This window comes from Emydura macquarii, unplaced genomic scaffold (assembly GCF_026122565.2).
Source record: "Emydura macquarii macquarii isolate MOO-44397 ecotype Brisbane River unplaced genomic scaffold, CSIRO-AGI_Emac_v2 contig_312, whole genome shotgun sequence".
Classification (NCBI taxonomy): domain Eukaryota; kingdom Metazoa; phylum Chordata; order Testudines; family Chelidae; genus Emydura; species Emydura macquarii.
The window spans coordinates 870,051-889,447 of NW_027130449.1; the positions used below are offsets into that span (position 1 = coordinate 870,051).

Below are 19,397 nucleotides of genomic sequence, written 5' to 3' on the forward strand. Positions count from 1 at the left end.
TAGACAGATGGACGTCCTTCCAAACATCACTGAAGTTACTCTTAGAACAATTGTCCCTGGCCTGCAAATGCAGATTGAGACTAGTTGACTTTGAACCAAGGCAGGATGAGATTATAATCTCACGCCACGTTTCAGAACTACAAACCATCACACAGTGTTTTAAAATTAGAAACTGATACTGCTCTGAAAGATGCTGCTTCCTTCCAGTGTAAGGAATGGTTTTGGAAACAGTTAAGTACATAATAAACCTTAGTTTGGGTTTATCAACAAATCTAGAAATAGGATTATTGGACTAAGATAATTTGAGTCCTGTTTTCAGACAAAACAGCAGAGTTTTCTAAGCAATACTTGTCTAGCACAACTCTGTATTTTAACCTGGGAGCGCTAACAGCACTCAGACCTTTTTCTTGCTCCCAGAAATAAAGTTCTTGCTTGCACTACCTGTTTGACAGCTAATCAATATCCATTTATCACCACCTACTGTGTTCAACTGTACAGAATGATAAAGAATCCAGCCACAGAAACTGGCCAGTTTTCAGCCCAGATCCGGAGCACGTCAATCAGTTTTGCAAACAAATGACAATGGAGGCATCTGAAAAGCCAGAAATGGGGCTCCAACCTGAGGACTGGCGTTCATTTGAGAACCAGCTGGTGCCGGGATGGAACTGCTGATCTCGACAAGGCAAGTGCCAGAATTCAGCAACATTGCACAGAAGAAAGCCAGTCTCTGCAGCTCTCGGGCCCAGGTCCCTCCACTCCCAGAACAAAAAGACGCTTCTTGGCAACACAGGTTTAGCACCATTTTAATAATAAAAAGAATGATAATGGAAGAGGAGCAGAGGCAGTGGGGAAGAGACAGAGGCCCCCGTTTTGTCTCACAAAACAGTCATGGCCCAGAACACACCATCTCCGCTCATCTTCAATTTTCCAGCATCTTCTCTGCAACCTCCTGCAGGCTAAAGCTGCTGCCAATGATTAGAGTCCAGGGTGGTTGGGTTTTCGAGAACTATGCATCTTCCTGGGAGCATCAAAGGTGGCTTCTGCCAGCAAAGCCTGTCACTCTGCGCTCCGCTGCCTGTGGTCACAGGGAGTCGGGTCAAAATTCTTTAAATCTGCGAGAACAAGAACCACGGTTAGAGCTCAACCCTCAGGAGCGTGGCCAGGCCGGTGCCTGCCAAGTAACACCTTATTGCCACGATTTTAATTCGGCTCAATACACTTCCGAAGCACTTTTAAGCCTTAATAGCCACCGCTTCCCAGGCGCTCAGATACAGTCAGGCACAGATGGAGCTTTGCTCCCATGGAGGCTGGAAATGGGAGATATTGTTCAGTAACTGCAGCGTGCTGGCATCCAAAGCCAAGTCACCAGTACCTACATCCTGCCCCTCGGCGTGGCCCTCCCCCAGCGCACCCCATCTCCCGAGTCAGAGTCACTAAGAGCCCTTGTGCAAGGGACAGAGCTGAAAGAGAACGGGAGCAAGCAGGGAAGAGGAGCCTGGCGGCATCACCACCATGTTGGTTCCTGCTGATGCAAGAGCACCGTGGGCGGCGCAGAAAGCAGCTCCCGGCGGCTAACTCGATTCCGGGGGAACTAAAGGATAGGCTGAGAAACAACCCAAGAGGGACATGGCAAGCTACACCACTGGACTGGGGTGGCTGCAGCATCCTCCAGAGGCTGGGTGTCCCAACGCAAAATGCTCACGTGGGGCCAGAGCCACAGGAGGATTGAAGCCCTCCACCCAAGTTTCTGCACCAGGCCCACTCACGAAACCCTGTCAGTGCTGAAATCTTCACTGAGAGTTCCCTAGACGCCTACGTTTCTGCCTCTGGTCACCTGCTCTGCTGCCTCCCTCCCAGAGCGATTCCCAAGCCAGGGGAAGACAGGCATTGGGGCCTGCTCAGAGCACGCCTAACTCCACATAAGCATGACTAGGAAGGCCTTCCGCCCTTGTAACGTTCAGCCCAGTAAGTAGGGTGCTGGGGACGGGGCAGACCCCAGTTCAATTCCTGCCTCTCCCCTCATGAGAAGGGCTTGGAAAAGGGGCCCTAACCTCTGGGCTACAGGACGCTGATGGGGGGGGGGGTGTCAATCTCTCGCTGAAGCTGTTTCACTTCTATTAAATACAAATTGGGCCCGAGGCAGAGGGAGGGACACTCTACAGCCCAGTGCTTCGGGCACTCCCCTGAGGGGTGGGAGATCTCGCCTCAGCTCCCCACTCATCAGGCAGAGGGGGAAGGGAGCCAGTCCCCCCATCCCGGGTTAGCGTTATAAGGGAGTTCACCCCCGTTTCCCCCCCACACTCTGCCATCCACTGTGTGTCGAGTGCAGCTGGCGCCTAACTCCTCCTCACAAGAAATGGATTGGGCACCTACCCCGCTGGACGGGTCACTAGCAGAGAGAGGCACCTCGCTGCCACCTGGCCTTGGGCCCCCGATCTCTGTGACGGGGCAGGGCTCTGCTCTGCATCTCCCCTTGGCTGGTTCTAGCAGCCAAGGGAACCTCGGCTCATGAAATATGACAAGAGAGACAGCCTAGATCCAGCAGATAGCCGAGACACAGGAAAGCCAGCATCTCATTACCCTGCACCAGGCTTGGGCCAGACTTACCGTAACACAGGGCCCCAGAACATGGCTACCAAAAAAGCTGTTTACCTGTAAACATAATCAAGATCTAGTGTCCCAGGCTCCAGAGTGCGTGGTGGGAACACTCCGTATCCCCTCTGGGGAAACGCCGCTCTGTACCACCAGGAGCTGGGTCTGGGCTTGCCAGTTAAAGATCAAAGCTGGCCTCTGAGAAATTTAGTCTACAATCTCGTCAATTAGTTATGACTCCAGGACAGGAGCATTTTTCACGACCACACTGATTCAGACACACGATTACGACCTTCATTTGAAACAGATTTGGAACTAGCTTTGATTGGTAGATCAAGACGTATATTTTATCACCATCCGACTCATTGGCCAAGTTGCGGGAGCAGTGGGGCTGCAACACTCTGGGGCTTCGTACTGGATTAGTTTAACAAACTAACTGCAGGTCAGGCAAGACGACTGGCGGTTCCTGCTGCCCGTAAACTCTAGGATAAAATATTTGGTGCCCAGGCCAGTGCTGGTTTGGACACTTCCGGCCAATATTCGTGTTAGTTAGCCCCACTGCTCTGCAACACGACCCAGAGCACAGCGTGCGCCGCTGGAGCCGGGCACTACTGGCAAATGTATCGAAGCCTTCTTTGGAAGATGCTCCTTTAGAAGTTTGTTGTAGGACAACTGTGCCTTGGGTCTCTGCCCTTCTTTAGCTAGCCACGTAACAGACAGCATCACGGTCACCCCACCAATGCCAAGAAAGGGAAAATCAGGATACAAATCACAGAGGGGATTAGCTGCAGCAGCAAAATACTGGACATACTCACAATACAAACTATTTCTCATCCAGCACTTTTGCTTGTGTTAGTGCCACAGAAGAGCTAAGAAGACACACAAGGACAACTCAATTAGAACACATTAAGAGGGTTTTGCAGGGTGGGAATTAGAAATCTTGGGTGGTTAGAACAGTCATCACTTTCCCTGCATTCGTCTGTGGCCCAGGCTCCAGGTGTCCCTAGGCATGCCTGGGGGATAAGACAGGGGAGGGGAGGTGCATTGTACAGTGGGACAGACACAGAACAGTGACATTTATAGCAGCACTTGGAGTGCTTCCCATTCTAAATGCAGGAAGTGCAGCAGTAGAGGTAGATTATCCAGGTACAAAATGCTTCCCTTTTCAGTGGCACCTTCTTTATACCTGAAACTCCTATGTGCACTCAGTATGCACTGTGCAGGCCAGGACGCACCGCTGGAAGCGGGGCCTTCTCTTCCAGGGCTACAGGAGTTTTGAGAACAGTCAGAGAAACACAGGACAAACTTTGGATTTTAGAAGCACATACCCTCTTTTTCTTGTGTAGCAGCCACACCATCCTTTCATCTCTTTATACACCACTCGGGAAAGGAGCTGGAAGGGAAAGAGACATCAGATGAAGGCCTGACTAACGAGACTAGCCTCTGGAAAAGTCTCGAAGTCACAAGTCCCTGCCATGCCCCGGAGTGAATCCAAAGTAGGCAACTAACTGGATGAGTGATTTAGTCGGCGTTTAGTCGGTCACGACATGTATTGTCTGTGAAATGCATTGGTCAAGGTTATTCACCCCGGTTCCAGGGAATAATTCTTTGTTTGTAGATTGACAGCCTTTTCATTGCGAGCATTCAAGAGTCAAAATTCTGATTGCTTTGTCCTATCACAAGGTCTATATCTACCCCCCCAACTGGATGTGCATATCCTAACTTCAGCTTTTCAATGGTGACAACTTGGTTAAATACAGACTTTGCTTTCCACAAATGCTCTGAAACATTTACATAATTTGCCATCTCCAGGACTTTTCCTGCCCTGGGTTTGTTTTCTGGTGTCTTCCTACAAAGCAAAACACCCAGAAATGCAATTAAAAAACATTCCACAAGGCAGGAGTGGAAAAGTTACTGGTTCCTGATTTAGAGCAGCCTGGCCATGGAAAAGTGCAGGATGCAAGTCACAGTGTGCCTTGTGGAAGTGGAAAGACAGAGAGAAGGCAGAGCAGTGGGGTAGCTGGTGGTGGGATGGAGGAATACTGCAAGCACAGACTCCAACCAAGATTGGCGCCCTGTGGTGATGCAAGATGCTGGACACGGGTCAGTGGGAGAGCCAGGAACAGTCTTTCAGATACCACTGGCCAGTTAACAGCAGCATTGGCTGTCAGAGAAGAAGGGGGAGCAAAGCATGCGGATTTTCTTTAGCTGCCCCTGTGCAATGCAAAGGGACTAGAAAGAGTGAAACAGTTCAGCGCCGAGGCTGCGTTACAAACCTAGGAACCACTTCACAATGGCTAAGAGAAGGTGCAGTGCATCAAATCAGCACTATAAATGGAAGAGGCTGCTCATTGCACCTGGCTTTATGCAGAGTGCATGTGATAGTCTATTTACACGGCGCTTTTGCCTTTTACCGGGAAGGATCCCAGAGAGGTTCTAAGCTAAGGGAACGCCCCCACCACTGAAATGGAGCCACCTTGGTGGTAGAAGCAGTCGCTGTTTAATATGCGCACAGCACCACCACATGACAATGTAGGCCAGGAAATGAAGAATTCTGTACCTGGCTGAACTCCAGGAGTAACGCAGGGAGACGCAATGCAATCACCCCCATTGGCATGTGCTCACAACACTGGAGTTGCTCTTCTACCCTTGACAAGTCATACCCAGGGATTTATAACACCCAGGCAAATACTCAGGCCCCAGCACTTTGTTCTGTAGCTCCTGATCATTCCTAAAGGGGCCACCCATCCAAACACTGGCCATGCCAGAAACTTAGCTTGTGAAATCAGACCCCGCCCCTGGCCCAGCTGCATGTCAATCCCATAATCTGCATCAAGAAGCCACTGCGGGCTCCAGAGGAACCCACCAGGCAAGCCAAGATATCGGCTGTTATTAACATGTAGAAGACGTTGTTCCAGCCAGTGGGAGAGATCAACCCTGCCAGCAGGGGGCCCAGAGCAGCACCTGCAAAGAGAAAACAAAGCACCTTACCAGCAGTCATGGACCATCCAGGCAACCAGCTTTTGGGCACCGGCACATGCAGGGGAGAACCCCAGACACCCCCCCCCATGTACCGGAGCGAGGGCTGGAAAGCTGCCTGCTCAGAGCTGCCTGTGCCAAGTGGTGCAGGCTGCAGCTCCTCTGCCTGTTTTCGATCATCCCCGCCGGTCTGTCCCCCTGCTCCCGTTCCCACCCTGTTCAGCTACGTCCCCTTGTATTCATCGCCCGCTGGCCAGAACGGCTGGCTGAAATTGAGGACCCGATCTACATCCCTGCAGGGGCAGTAAAGAGTCTCTCCCCCTTTCCCTTCCCTTGAGCAAAGCAGCTGCCCCTGTACCATTCCCAGCTCCCAGCCGCCTGCGTTCCCTTCGGGCAAAGGGCGCTGGTCCCTGGGGCCCAGGGGAGCATAGACCCCTCACTTCAGTCATGGGGAGAAGGTTGAACTGGGTTCTCCAGCTACTGTAATGAGTTCTTGGCCCAGCCAGCTATAATACTGACCTATAGAGCCGGTCCCATCGATGATGGCTGTGACGGTGGACAGGGCTTTTGCATTTCCTTTGAGACATTCGTGAGTTCCCTGTGGGGGAGGGGAAGTGAAGAAAAACCATCAAAATGACGGGGTGAAAACGAGGGTCCCCGTTTCCCCAAATGCCACCGGGAGGTTTCTTCTGTGACAGATGAACTGAGGAACGCACACTCGAGAGAGACAATTCCTGGCTGGGGGGAAAGCCCTTTCTTGGATATTTCCACTGTGGAAGGAGATTCTTCAAACAGTTGGAGACCTTCTGGAGCTCCCTCACTTTGCTCCACAGCAGGGAGGGCCAGACTCCTCTGCCGGCCCGTCCCCAAAGCCTGATTTTCTACCCACTCCGTGGCTGCTCCCACAGCCCACACCAAAGGCAGGCAAGCAGCACTAGCACTCACAAGGGCTGCCGTGCTTTACTCTGCCGGGAGTAGATGGTGCTTTGGCCTCTCTGGAGTCCTGTCTTGTGCTGGTTGGGGGGGGGTTGAAGACTGAAGTTTGATTTGGGGGGAAAATTGATATTTTTGTTGGCATCAGACTACAAAGAAGCCATCTTACTGCACAAAACAGGGGCCAGGCTAGGTCGGGTTCTCTGCTCCTACTTAAGGTGTTTCAGCTGCATTTGGACTGAATCTTTGGAGAAGGCAGGGGGTCACTTCCATAGCTTGCCTGAGCTGGAAAGAAGATTAATGCACGGACAATAAGAGAGGCTGATCGTTACGGAGGACTCCCATTGCTGCTGTGCTCAATGACCTGTCAGGTGCACGGTTCCATTGTGCTATAGACCCTTCCTGAGTGTGCAAAAAGCCAGTGACTAAATCCCATCGGGTTTTATTAACTCTGCATGGAAAATTTTGAAGACTAGGGGCTTCAAAGGAGTTTAAGAGCCAGGTGTCCAAATGCTGCTGAAATTCAACAGGAGTTCAATGCTTAAGTCCTTTTCCTTCCCCCTACACACTCAAATCCCAGCTTTGAGCTAGCTATGAAAGCAGTAGAAATATCTTCAATTTGAACATGCTGCAAGGGTCTGCTTTAGTTTAGGGCTTTGGGGTTTTTTTAAAATCAAGTTACCCTCCTATATATTCAGGATGGCCTGTTCAAAAGCGTACTGTGTTGGCTCAGCTCGGCTCCCGCTGAAGTAAAAGGTTAGACTGATGCACACCCAACCGCAGGCTGTAAAAACACCGTAAGCACAGTGATGCTACCTCCCACAATTAGAGCCTTACTGGGAAGCGTCTGAGGAGGAGAAAGTGAGCAGCTTGTAGACAGCCTGCCCTGTCCATCAGAAGGGCCTTCCAGTTTGTTACTGAGGAACTTGTGTGCAGTTGCTAACAGTGGGGCCATGGCAAGGAACGGGACTGTATGGTGTCAGAGCAAAGTGAGCGGTTTTCCATTTGGTCTGAAGAGTCTCAATCCACAGGTGTATGAATATACCAGAGTTGGGAATAAGATGTTCAGATCTTAAAAGCAGCCACAGTAAATATCCTTGAATAATTGAGGAACTCTTGGACTGGATTAAATTTTCTGAAACAGATACTCGCAAACACTCTTCTTATGCTTGAAAGGGTGCTCTGGAGAATTTACTTCAGGGACTCTTAAAGCCAAGAGATTGCATAAAACCACAAATCCTTCTAAAATGCCTGGGAGATGTCGAAACACTCAGACCCACGTCACTTAAATCCCTCCGTGTTTCTAACGCAGCGTCCCAGCCCTTGTTCCCCCTCCCCCAGGAGGTCTCAGCCAAGGTGTCAACTTCACACCCGATGGGAAGGCTTTCCTACCCTTGCCTGATGAAGCGAAGCAGCGTGCAAGCCTGACCCAGGGTTGGGCGGAGGGATTTACACTAACGAGAGGTCCGAGATGCAAGTCTTTGCACGGAATGCACCAGTAATAACTCACTACAAGGAAGCTCAGAGCAGACGAAACAGCCGTTGTATGGAAGGCGGTGCACAAAAAACTGCAGTTGGAACAGGCGGCCTCAACTTTTGAACCAGCCAGAAAAAAGGGCTCAAATGAGAAGAGAGGCCAGTCCACATTAGTAAATGAGGCTGGTATAACAGTCGCTCAGGGTGTGAAAAATCCACACCTCTGAACGATGCCATTAAACCAGCCTAACCCCCAGTGCAGACTGTCCATCCACGGGAGGGCTTTTCCTGCTGACACAGCTGCTGCCGGTCACGGAGATGGAGTCTCTATATGCCAACGGGAGAGCTTCTCCCATCAGCATGGGTAGCGTCTTCACTGAAGTGCTGCATCTGTGCCACTGCATGTTTTAAGTGTCGACCTGCCCCCAGGAAAACAAAGGGTGTAAATCTTACCAAGTCCGCTGAGACGGCTGTCGTGATGAGAGCGTAAGGCCCGTTAACCAGGGCACCACAGATAATTAGCAAAGCTGCAAAGAGAAAGCATGGATGTTGTAGCACAGCTGGCCCTGCTTACGGGAATCCACTCAGAGATGTGTGTATTTGCTACACTCTGTTGTAGGGAACAATCCTGTCCTGGCAGGATCTACCAGGCGCTTCTAACTTCTACCAACGCAGAGTTCTGCTGTTGAGTTCATAGTGGGACAACAGGCTCACCCTGGGAACAAGAGCCATTCTGAGCTACAGACAGCCCAAGAAGGCACGGCTGGGTTAAGATTCCTCTCTCCATCTCCACCGCACTCTGTTGGAGGTCACTGCAGGGTGGGTTTTGCATCACACGTTTACTCTTCCCTTTCACAATTTCATGTCTTTCCTCCTCCTCATGCCCCTATTGCCTGGCTAAGGAACCACCCTCCTGCAGCCAGAAACACACGCCTACAACACGACCTCAGGGATGCTGGGACCTTCATTTCAGCCTCTTGGCTGATAATGGATTGGAGCCAGAGTCCTGGGTATCGGGGAGAGGGGAAAAGAGAGGAAATAAGACTGGCTGGGATCCCCTGCATCTCAGATCCCCCTTGCTAATCTAAGGCCTAGACGGTGAACTGCAGTGGTGACAAAAGAATAAGCGGAGGTTCAGGGAAGGAAAGGAGTGGTGATGAGGAGGGAACATTCTGGGCTGTAAGAGCATCACTTTATTCTGCAGCTTCAGTCCTAGTAAGGTGCTTTAGCAAGGGTGACAGTGAGGGAGGCTCAGCCCAGAATAGCTGGAGTCACGAGGAAGTTTTGCTGGGGACCTTGATGCAGTTTTGAAGGCGGAAATGGGACGTTGGGGGTGGAGTGGGGGGGGTGATTTACAAACTAGCAAGAGCAGCTGCGGTGGGCCAGTGGCACGTCGTGATCTGAAGGCCAGAAGGGCACACTGTGATCACAGAGTCGGATTTCCTACAGCCCACTGACTTTCACCCAGCCATTCCTGCACTGAGCCAGGAACTTCCGGGGTCTTGATTTAAAAGGAGGATGTCAAGGTGATGGAGAATAGACAAATTCTCCCAATGGGCCACCAACCTCCCTGTTAAAAACGTACATCTTGTTCTCCTTTGAACTTCACCAACTTCTGCCTTCGGCTGCTAGACTAAAGAGCACTCCAGCATCAGAGCCCTTCTCCCTGTGTCTGTAGCTCCTAACAGTTACCATTTCCCTACGGCAGATCATTCTGCAGGAGATTGGAGAAGGAGCCTAGCGCTTTTATTTGCCTCCTGAGAGGCAGAGATGGCTCATCTGGAAAGCAGAGGACCACGGTTTGTTCCCGAGAATCAGAAATCCTACTTACCTACGGAAGTGGCTATTCCAGTCTGGCCAACGTAATTATACAGAAAGAGCTGGAAGAGAAGAGGAGCCAGCAGGTTAGAATTACCAAACCCCTTAGCAGATTTCTCCTCTCCTCTGCAGCCTAGCTGCGGAGATAACCAATGGGCACAAGCACCAGGGTTATTTCCATGGAAATCATCCATCTGAATCCTGGACACACAACGGCAATTTGTCACAAGTTTTCCCCCCGTCCCATCCCAGAGGGAACTCGTCTTCCTCTTGAGATCAAGCAGAGCACCTCTAGGAGCCAGACAAGGTGCGGTGAGCTGGTCCTGCCTGGATTCTGGTCCTGTCCCATTCCCCAGATCACAGCATTTTCGCTTGCAGTGGTGTGCAAAACCCCGAGCCCAAATCCGGATCCTTTCAGACAAAGGCAGGGGCCACCACTGTTAAGCTTGGAGGGCTAAAGTCAGGTGTTAAATCCATTCTCTGAGGTAGCGAGTAGCCAGCGGGTGGGATGCTCATTCCTTTTGAATGTCAGCCCGTTAGGTAGCTGCCTGAATACACAGTCAGGCCCTTGATTTAGACTTCGTTTGGGGCTCGGGGATTTCGGGGCAGTGCACGAACATGCACACGGCTCCCTCTGAATGCTAAGGAAATGCTCACAGAATTTCTCATCTGCCCTAGAAGGCTCCTGGGCTGAGCTAAGCTGCCTTCCATGCTAAACCCCTGGAGCTGTGTTGGGAAGTGGGGGAGACGGCAGAATTGGTTCTGTACCTGTCTCTCTTCCCTTCTCCAAGAAAGGAGGAAACAGACAGAGCCAATTGGACACACACAGCTACGGGGGAAGAGAGGTCATTCAAGGATCGGAGCCATTGAGGGCACTGTTAGTTCCAAGATAACCCTGGATGGTTAAGAGGGATTATCCCGAATGGAGATCTCCATAGGAGTTGCAGAGTTGAGTCTGGGAAAAGAGGCCGACTCTGGCATGTTAAGGGGGGAGAGAGAGAGAGAGACAGACTGACTTCCATCCTCACTTGCTGATGGAAGAGTGTCATTGCCACGTGGCAGGAGAGCATGAGCCAGTGCCAATCCTGCCAGTGCACATCCCACCCAATCACAGGCCCTCTGACGTCAAGGGTTCTGGGGAGCAATCTAGAGACACTTGCTGGTCACTCAGAGATGTGTTGACAGGAGGATATGGTTCCCTGCTTGCACACAACGATTTCTTGGTTAGGAAACGTTTAGTCTTTCTAGAAAGGTGTGAATTGACCAGACGCTGGGAGGGCAGGACTGAAGGGGAACAACAGAGGCCAGCGTCTCGCATTCGGCCTTCAGTTCCATGGTTTGACTGCCAGATAAAATACCAGCAGCTGGTAACTGGAGAGCTGGCCAAATACAGCAGTTTTGAGAGGCAGTTTCATTTTATGGCTATCTGAATCCAACCCATCCTGGAAGAAGGTGAACTCCAGCAATACCAAATAATTTGCCTCTGCGGTGCTATCACTGCTCCGGCACGGTGCAAGGCCCAGGACGCCCGAGCCTACATTCTGACCTCCTAGACATGGCCTCACTGCGGTTTGCACCAACGACAGACTACAGCATCAGAGGCGCTTGGGGCTGGGAAGAGAACTGCAACTCGGAGTGCGTTTACATTGCAACTGGGTATCAGCGATATATTCGCTGGTTTGAAGGTGAACCGCGAAGTCAAACTGAAGCAGAGTTCCATATAGACATGGGGAGTGCCCGTGGGTGGAAAGCCACTAACATTTCAACTTGAACTCCTCCTCCACTCCAGAACCCACGGGATATTTCTGGGCTGGCAGGAGTCCCGTTGAGCTGGGGAGTTGGATTATTTTCAGCAACGATCAGCACTAGCTGCTCTGATCTGGTGACTCAGACACCCCCAACCTACCACAAGCCCAGACAAGCCCCGCCAACGGGCCCAGTTTCGAAGCACCGTGCAGTCGGGGCAGCTAGTCCTGGCTGTGTAGATGAGCAGTCAGACTTTAAGAACAGATTCCCTGTTGCTACTGGGTGCTGTGCAGAGTAGGCAGGAGGGCTCCCCATCATTCTCTCTGCCAGATGTGCACAGCAGCAGGACTGCCATCCCCACATCCCTGATTCCCAGCCAGCACAGCTGCACCCGTGCTGCGGAGAACTCCGGCTCCTTCGAACAGAGGGGGCAGCTAGTCCCGGATTCATTCTTTTTTGCTCCCACCCCCCATATCTCTTGGAGAAAGGCAGTCTTCAGGGTCTCATTTCCACTGCAGCTCAAGGGAGTAGGTGGGTCCTTTCCCACCCACCCCATTCAGTGGCTGATTCCAGCCTCACCTTGGAATGAAGCATTAGGAGCATTGAACATTAACCCTGGAGTACAGCCCTTCTGGTTCAGACCCACGGCGAGTAGGCAGAGGAGCAGCAGACGTGAGAGAATTGCTCAGGGTGCCGTAGCTCTCCATGGACAGCAAGACAAGAGCTAACACAGGGCAGAACCAGGAAGCTATTCCGGCCCCAGGTGCAGAACAAGCAGATTTAGGAGCCAGCTCTGGAGTAAGTTTAGGAAGAAGCTGCTGGAAAGTGGAGCAGACTCCCAAGGGAGGTGGCACCATCCCTGCAGAGGTCCCGGCAGGGGCAGCGAGCAGAGCGCAGGGGCTGGAGGACGGCATCTGCCATGGCCTGCTGCGCCTGGCTGTTGAGGATGCCAGAGCCCCTTCCAATCTAGCAAGAACGAGTGAGTATTCTCCTCCAGGAACAACAGCGAGACGGGCAAGCTGTGATTCACTCTGCACCCACCCCAGGCCCAGACTTCCCCTCACGAGGTTCCACATGGCCACTCATCACAGGCAGCTTGAACAGGGAAGAGCTTGTGACTCAAAGGAGCGTACGTGGGGAGGGGCAGAGGCTCGCGTCAAGCCCTCCTGACCAAGGACTGGCGAACATGTTCCATCACGATACGCACCATGGGAGCCGCCAGTATCAGCATCACACAGCACGTGGTGGCCCTGCTGCCTGTGTAGTCCGATACGAGACCAGCCAGAATGCCCCCTGCATGAGAAAGTCACAGAGTTTGTGTTCTCCTGTCAGGACAGGGGTTTGTCCCACTGCCACCACCCCACACGATTTCGGGAGGGTGCTCAGGCCCCTGCAGACAGATGTTGCTGTCTGGGGACAGAGTTAGACCCCAGGGGAAGGAAGGAATGCAAGGGGACTCACTCACTGAGCTGGAAAACAGACGTATGCAGCAAAAGCCCCGATTGTAAAGAATGGTCAGTGAGCAGAAATTAAACCCTATGGCTCCCAGGTCCCAGTGAGAAGGGCAAGAGTTACCCCCATTTTGCAGATAACAAAACCGAGGCAGAGGACTGAGACCTGCCTATCACACACGGCCAACTTGGGATACTCGGGGCCTCATGGTCAGAGGCACTGAGCGCCCACGACACCAGCTCTCAACAGGGTGGCGGGCACTTAAAAAATCTGTTATGCCTCATCAAGTTAGGCACCTTTGAGAGTTTAGGTGTAATTGAGTTACTGGTTGATTCTCTGTACCTTGAAGTCCTTAAACCATGATTTGAGGACTTTAATAACTCAGTCATAAGCTAGTGGTCTATTACAGGAGTGGGTGGGTGAGTGAGGGTCTGTGGCCTGCACTGTGCAGGAGGTCAGACTAGGTGATCATATTGGTCCCTTCTGATCTTAAAAAAAGTCTATGGGTTGGCCAAGATCCCGCAGGAAGCCTGGTCAGAGCCAGGGATAAAACCCCTATCTGAGTCCCAGTCTTGTGCTTTAGCCACAAGCCACCATCCCTCCCTTTCCCCTACAGGAACAGGGCAAGCCTTAGTGAAAAATGCCAGACCTAGGATGCCGCCAACGTCAAAGAGAGTGGACATGTCCCCAGCCTCCTTCGCGCTGAAGTGAGCTGCAATGAAATGAGAGACGCGTGAACAGAGACCTTCGCCTGCCAGAAGTTCAGAGCAAGGCTGAACTCAGGCTGTGTGGTTATTTGCTGAGCTTCAGGCAATCCCCTGGCTCCTGGGGGCAGAGACACCGACATTAACTGGTGCTGTGTACGGATCCCTTGGGAAACCAGTAAAAGCTCTCGTGGATGCCCAGGAAGACACCTTGTAATCTAGGAGCCTATTGGCAGGTACTTGCCCCCTAGACGGCAGCACGGGACACACTGACACTTGGTCCGTTTGGAGTCACATTTACATCTAAACCCCATGGACCTGCTCAGCCCGGTGAGGGGCCGTCACTGGGAACAGCTGGCCACAAGAGCGGAGCTGCCACTCCGGTGCACGCCTGTTTCCCGCAGCTGAGGTCCCCCCACACTCCTGAACCACTGCCAGGTTTTCCCAGGAGACTGAACATTTAAGAGGCGCGGAGAACAGCGTCTTGCTTCTCAGAGCAAATGGAGCAAGATTCCTGGGTGGGAAGAAGCCTGTGCAGGCCTGCCTGGAGTCAGGAGATTGAGGACCCTCCAACTCAGCACACCTGGGGAAGTAGTTAAATGGGGTGTTAGGAGCATCCTGTGACTCACCAACATTCACAATGTAGAGAGGCAACCAGTAGAGGAAAGTGTAACTGACGAGCTTTGCGAACAGCAGGCAGAGCGAGAACTCCACCACACCCTGGGGAGGAGAAGGGGAGACAGGTCAGTGTCAGAAAACCCCAAGGCACAGAAAGGGGCCCCCTCTCTGCCTTCCAGGCTTTCTCCCCAATCATGCCTTGTGCATCAGTGATCGCTTACCACACCCATAACCTTCAATGGGTAACAGCTTCCCCACAGTATTTGCAGAGTTCGAGGTGTCCGGGACGCACACAGGGGAAGAACACTGCAGACACTGAGGGAACGCTGGCCACGACACACAACCGGCAAGTAACTAATGGTCTAGTTAGGGCACAAGCGCCTGTGGTGGGACCCACCACTTGTATTTGTCTGAAGCACCCGGCGCACCCACTGCACTGCACAGTATTAACGAACACATCATTTCTATAGCTCACATCTTCCAGTAAACACGAGTACGGGCAGATGAACGTTGTCCTTCAAGATTTTAGAACAAGTAGGTCTCATCCACTCACGCCCCATTTTTATTCCTAGACTGTAGGAGGAAAACAAGCTTTCCTGCTTTTTCAACTCCCAAATCAGTTTCTCCGCTTTGAATGAGAAAGTCATTGAACTGAACGTGTTAAATAAACTGAACCAAAGCAAGCATTCTCTCTGCAGCAGCAGAAGAGGCTACTGCTGTCAAAAGCTGGCTTAGCGCTTGGTTTTCACTGCAGAAGATGTGAGGGGAGATTCCCACACCTGAGCCATTCTTGTAAGGTGATAAATATGAGGAACTGTCCCTGATTGAGGGGTCAGTGGAGGAGGTTTTGGAAGAAATTGATAAATGTAACAGTAAGTTATCAGGACCAGATGGTATTCACCCAAGAGTTCTGAAAGAACTCAAATATGAAATTGCAGATCTACTAACTGGGGGATGTAACCTATCACTTAAAAACGATTAGGGCTATGGAACAGCTTCCATATGAGGAGAGATTAAAAAGACTGGGACTGTTCAGCTTGGAAAAGAGACAGCTAAGAGGGGATATGATGGAGGTCTATAAAATCATGACTGGTGTGGAGAGAGTGACTAGTCAGTGTTATTTACCCCTTCCCATAACACATGAACCAGGGGTCACCCAATGAAATGAACAGGCAGCAGGTTTAAAACAAACAAAAGGAGGTATTTCTTCACACAACACACAGTCAACACATGGAATTCCTTGCCAGGGGATGCTGTGATGGACAAAAGTATAACAGCGTTCAAAAAGAACTAGGTACGTTCATGGAGGACAGGTCCATCAACGGCCTCCCAAATCTCACAGGACACGACCCCCTGCCTCGTACATACGTAGCTGGGCTCTGAACCCGTCCGCAGCCTGCTTCTTCTACTCACAGGTATCCTGAGGGCTCCCAAGAAGCTGATGGCTTCAAGCTCCTCGCCTGGTTCCTTGGGACACTCTGAAGAGTCCAGCGTGTTCTCGCGGATACAGCTCCCATCATCTGTGGAGAACGTCGCCTCAGGGTCTTTCTCCTCCGATTCCGTCTGAAACCAGATTATATTCAGGCACGGCTGTCCACCCCCTGGTCTGCCACACCTATCAAGCCCAGCCTCCCCCCCCACCTTTGATTGCAGGTAGAGTTTACGCTGGGCCGGACAGGAGAATAATGGGATGAATTACCGCACAGCCACACAACCGCGTGTAACAAGCCTGTTGTGTCAGGGCCAGGCAACATAGGCCCACGCCCAGGGCCCTCACTCAGAGACACAAAGCTCAGCTTTTATTTAAAGGGAAACAAAAAAAACCACACCCAAAACTGCTTCCACGCCTTGTGGTTGCAAACAAACACTCGGGTCACGTTTTGCAAGGTGAACCATGCAGTCACATCTCCCGGAGACGGCCGACAGCCTGAAACAATAGCCGAGGAAGGAGCTATGCATTCCTCTGGATGGACGCGTTAGCAGAGAAAGCCGCCGCTGGATGGAGGGAGTGGAGACCCTGCCAGCACCATCAGAGCAGGGGCTTGGTGTGAGGGAGCCCCCACTGCTGCCACCTAGTCAGCAGTTCTGCCAGGGTGGGGTCAGCAGAGTCCATCCCCCAAAGTCCTCTGCGCAGGGGAGGGGAGGCAGGGTCCCCACTGCTCAGGGACTGCCCCAGCTCCCTGAAACATGGAGCAGTCATCTTCAGGTTGCCCAGAAAGGAGGGTGGTAGCCCTGCCTGACTTCTAACCAGCTCACATGGGCAGCCCCTGACAACACTGCCCCAGGCAGGGTGAGGCCCTAGTGCATGGCTGAGGCCATGCCAAGAACTCCAGGCTGCCTTAACTTGGCCCTGGGTTCGAGAGATTGACAGGACTCTCGAACTTGGCTATATGGGGACGTTTACCTGCAGAATTACACTGGTATAATTACAGCGCCATTGAATGTAAGAATGTCCACACAGGGAATTATATGGACGACAGCACTGTCGTCATAGCTGTGCAGTTCTGCCGGCACATTTCCCTGAGCAGACCAAATACAGCAGGAGCGCGGCAGGCCATGGCGGAAGCACGTACAAAGGCGCAGAGTCCAGCACTACAACCGTGTGGGTATTAAGCTCAGGAAGAAGCACCCACATTGAAAGTTACACCTGACTGCAGCCGGTGCTGCTAATCCCACCGCACACACCAATGACCAGCACGTCCGCCCGAGGGCTGGGCATAGATCAGGCTGTGTCAGAGTTTCAAGAGAAAAACTTGCCAAAATGACAAACGCCATTTTTCCTCCCCCCGCCCCAGCTTTTCCCATTGTTTCCAGAGGGAGGGGAGGAGAAAAAGAAAAGGGGAAAAACTAAAAGTTTCCATTTCTGTCAAGGCTGCAGGAGGCCAGGGGTGGGGAGGGGGCGCGTGGATTTCCAGGAAGTTTCATTTTAGGGGGAAAAAAAAAAAAAAAAAAAAAAAAAGGGTTTTTTTGGATGAATGGGAAACGTCAAGCCGCTCTCACCAGCCCTTCTTAGGCTCTGCCGAAGCTGCCCCCCCCCCCCCGCCTTCCCTGGTCAGTCCACTCACGCACAGCAGCGTGACAGAAAGAGCACTTCGTGGGGAGGCCACGCAGCTCGTGAAAGTAGAAAAGAGTCCACGCGTGTCTGGACTAGTCATGTGCCCAATGTGCCTCAGTCAAGGCATTTGGGCCTGGGACATACCAAGGACAATCACAATCCATCTCCACACGGGTTTCCTGGGGGACATGCATCCTCACACAGGTTATTTACGGCTTCCAGCCAGAGAACTACACAACAGCACAAGCCAGGCTCCAAAAGGCATGCCCTCTTTCAGAGACTCTGCAGAGAGCTCGGGTTAATCTGGGCCATTGCCATGGCTATCGCTGCACGTCAGAGGTTTTGCTGTCCCGTGGCAGTGCAAATTGGTGCAATAGCGCTTGCCAGCCCCACCCCCATGGAAACGGGAAAATTCCTGGAAGCTGGGGCATGGAACCGTGTTCCCTGGGAAATGGGACCGCCCCTGCTGAGAGGGGATGAGGAAGCCCTGCCTCGCCCCGGATGGCTCAGAGAGCTTGGAAAGGAAGCTCACTTACATGGTGTTGAGGTGGGCTGCAGTCAACGTCCTCGGGATCTGAAAGAGAGGGAGAGTCCATGTGACTATCACACACAAGGGCCCCGCTGCATTCTTGCCCTGGAGACTCCAGTTACATCAGCACATGCACTGCTGCCAGTCTGGGGGGGGGGGAGGATGGGGGCTGCTAATCCAGCCGTCCACAGCCTGTAGCGTGTGCGCATCCCACCCCACGGGACAAGCGCTTTCCTGGCCACTCACTCAGTAGAGCCACGCGCTGGGCCTCACCGCCCGGGAAAGGCCAGTGCAAACCCGTACGCATTGTGCCCCCGCTCCGGCCATCTGAAAAGCAGGGCCAAGATTAGGAAGTGATGTCAGGGCCCAGCTTTACCTCACAGTAAAGGAGACGACTTTACAGACCAGTCACTATTTCCTAAAGCGAAGTGGACTGGAACACACAAAGGGCTCCCGAAGGGTTCATTTCCCCTCCATCTTCCAGCTACAGAGAGGGGCAGGAGAGGGCCTCGGCTTTTATGGGGACCAGGGTTTCAGTCGGCCTGGCGGGGAGCAGATCTACACGCCACTGCAGAGCTCAGAGATGAGAGCGCTAAATTCACTCCCAGTGAAAGCTGAGCAGGTACAGTTTAGGGCAGGCGTGCAGACCAGGAGCGTGGCCAGGATAGAGCAGCAGCGGTACCATCTCCTGCCGCTAGATGGCGATAGCTATTTGTTGTTGCCGTACAAAGTGCTCTTGGGCTGAAGTTTAAAGGTGCGCCCAGCTGCCTGAGCCAGGGCAAGAGACACAAAAGTCTCTAGGCACCTAAAGATGCAGAGAGGTGCATGAGAACAGCCATGCTGGGTCAGATCAAGAGTCCATCCAGCCCAGTATCCAGTCTTCTGACAGTGGCCAATGGCAGATGCTTCAGAGGGAGTGAGCAGAACAGGGCTATTTATTGAATGAGCCACTCACCCAGTCAGCCAGTGCCAGCTTCTAGCTGTCAGAGGCTTAGGGACACCCAGATCATGGGGCTGTGTCCCTCCCCATCTTGGCTATCAGCTGGTGATGGACCTCCATGAACTTCTCATTCTTCTCTGAACCCAGTTATACTTTTGGCCTTCTCAACATCCCCTGGCAAGAAGTTCCACAGGGACCTAATGGGGCTGGGGCCTAACTTGGGCACTTTCGTACATCCCAGTAGGCACCTCTCTGCATCTTTAGGTGCCTAAATCTTTTTGAAGTCAGGGTCTGGCCCAAGATCTCAGCTGAAGCTGTAACGTTCCCTTTCGCTTTGTGGTCCCCACACGGCAGTGGTCAGCAATCACACAGCCGCACCGTGTGAAAATTCGCACTGAATCCGAATGACCATGTGTCCCAAAGAGCACTGAAAACCTCAGTCACACGTTGTCTGTCCCCACTGCAAGATACTGCCTCCAGCAGAGAGCTCTGGGGCTGCAGTGGGGTGGATGAGCTCCCAGGAACTGCCCTCTCCCCAGTGATGTCCCGGCTTCA

General features: G+C 52.3%; 1 protein-coding gene across 3 annotated transcripts in view; it reads right to left on the reverse strand.

The window, feature by feature from the left end:
* Positions 1 to 787: 787 nt before the first annotated feature.
* SLC37A2 (solute carrier family 37 member 2) overlaps positions 788 to 19,397 on the reverse strand; it is a 50,568-nt gene continuing 31,958 nt past the window's right edge. Inside the window, exons 8-18 of one of the 3 annotated variants that reach the window (XM_067563131.1) lie at positions 17,910 to 17,947; positions 15,732 to 15,881; positions 14,330 to 14,420; positions 13,646 to 13,708; positions 12,752 to 12,837; positions 9,812 to 9,860; positions 8,434 to 8,507; positions 6,091 to 6,169; positions 5,459 to 5,556; positions 3,921 to 3,985; positions 788 to 1,112 (exon numbers count right to left, since the gene is read on the reverse strand). In XM_067563131.1, the coding sequence (XP_067419232.1) occupies positions 1,097 to 1,112; positions 3,921 to 3,985; positions 5,459 to 5,556; positions 6,091 to 6,169; positions 8,434 to 8,507; positions 9,812 to 9,860; positions 12,752 to 12,837; positions 13,646 to 13,708; positions 14,330 to 14,420; positions 15,732 to 15,881; positions 17,910 to 17,947 (809 nt within the window). In that variant the 3' untranslated portion in view covers positions 788 to 1,096. Of the gene's footprint in view, positions 1,113 to 3,877; positions 3,986 to 5,458; positions 5,557 to 6,090; positions 6,170 to 8,433; positions 8,508 to 9,811; positions 9,861 to 12,751; positions 12,838 to 13,645; positions 13,709 to 14,329; positions 14,421 to 15,731; positions 15,882 to 17,909; positions 17,948 to 19,397 lie in introns of those variants that run through there. The other 2 variants (XM_067563121.1, XM_067563140.1) reach the window with 2 other exon arrangements.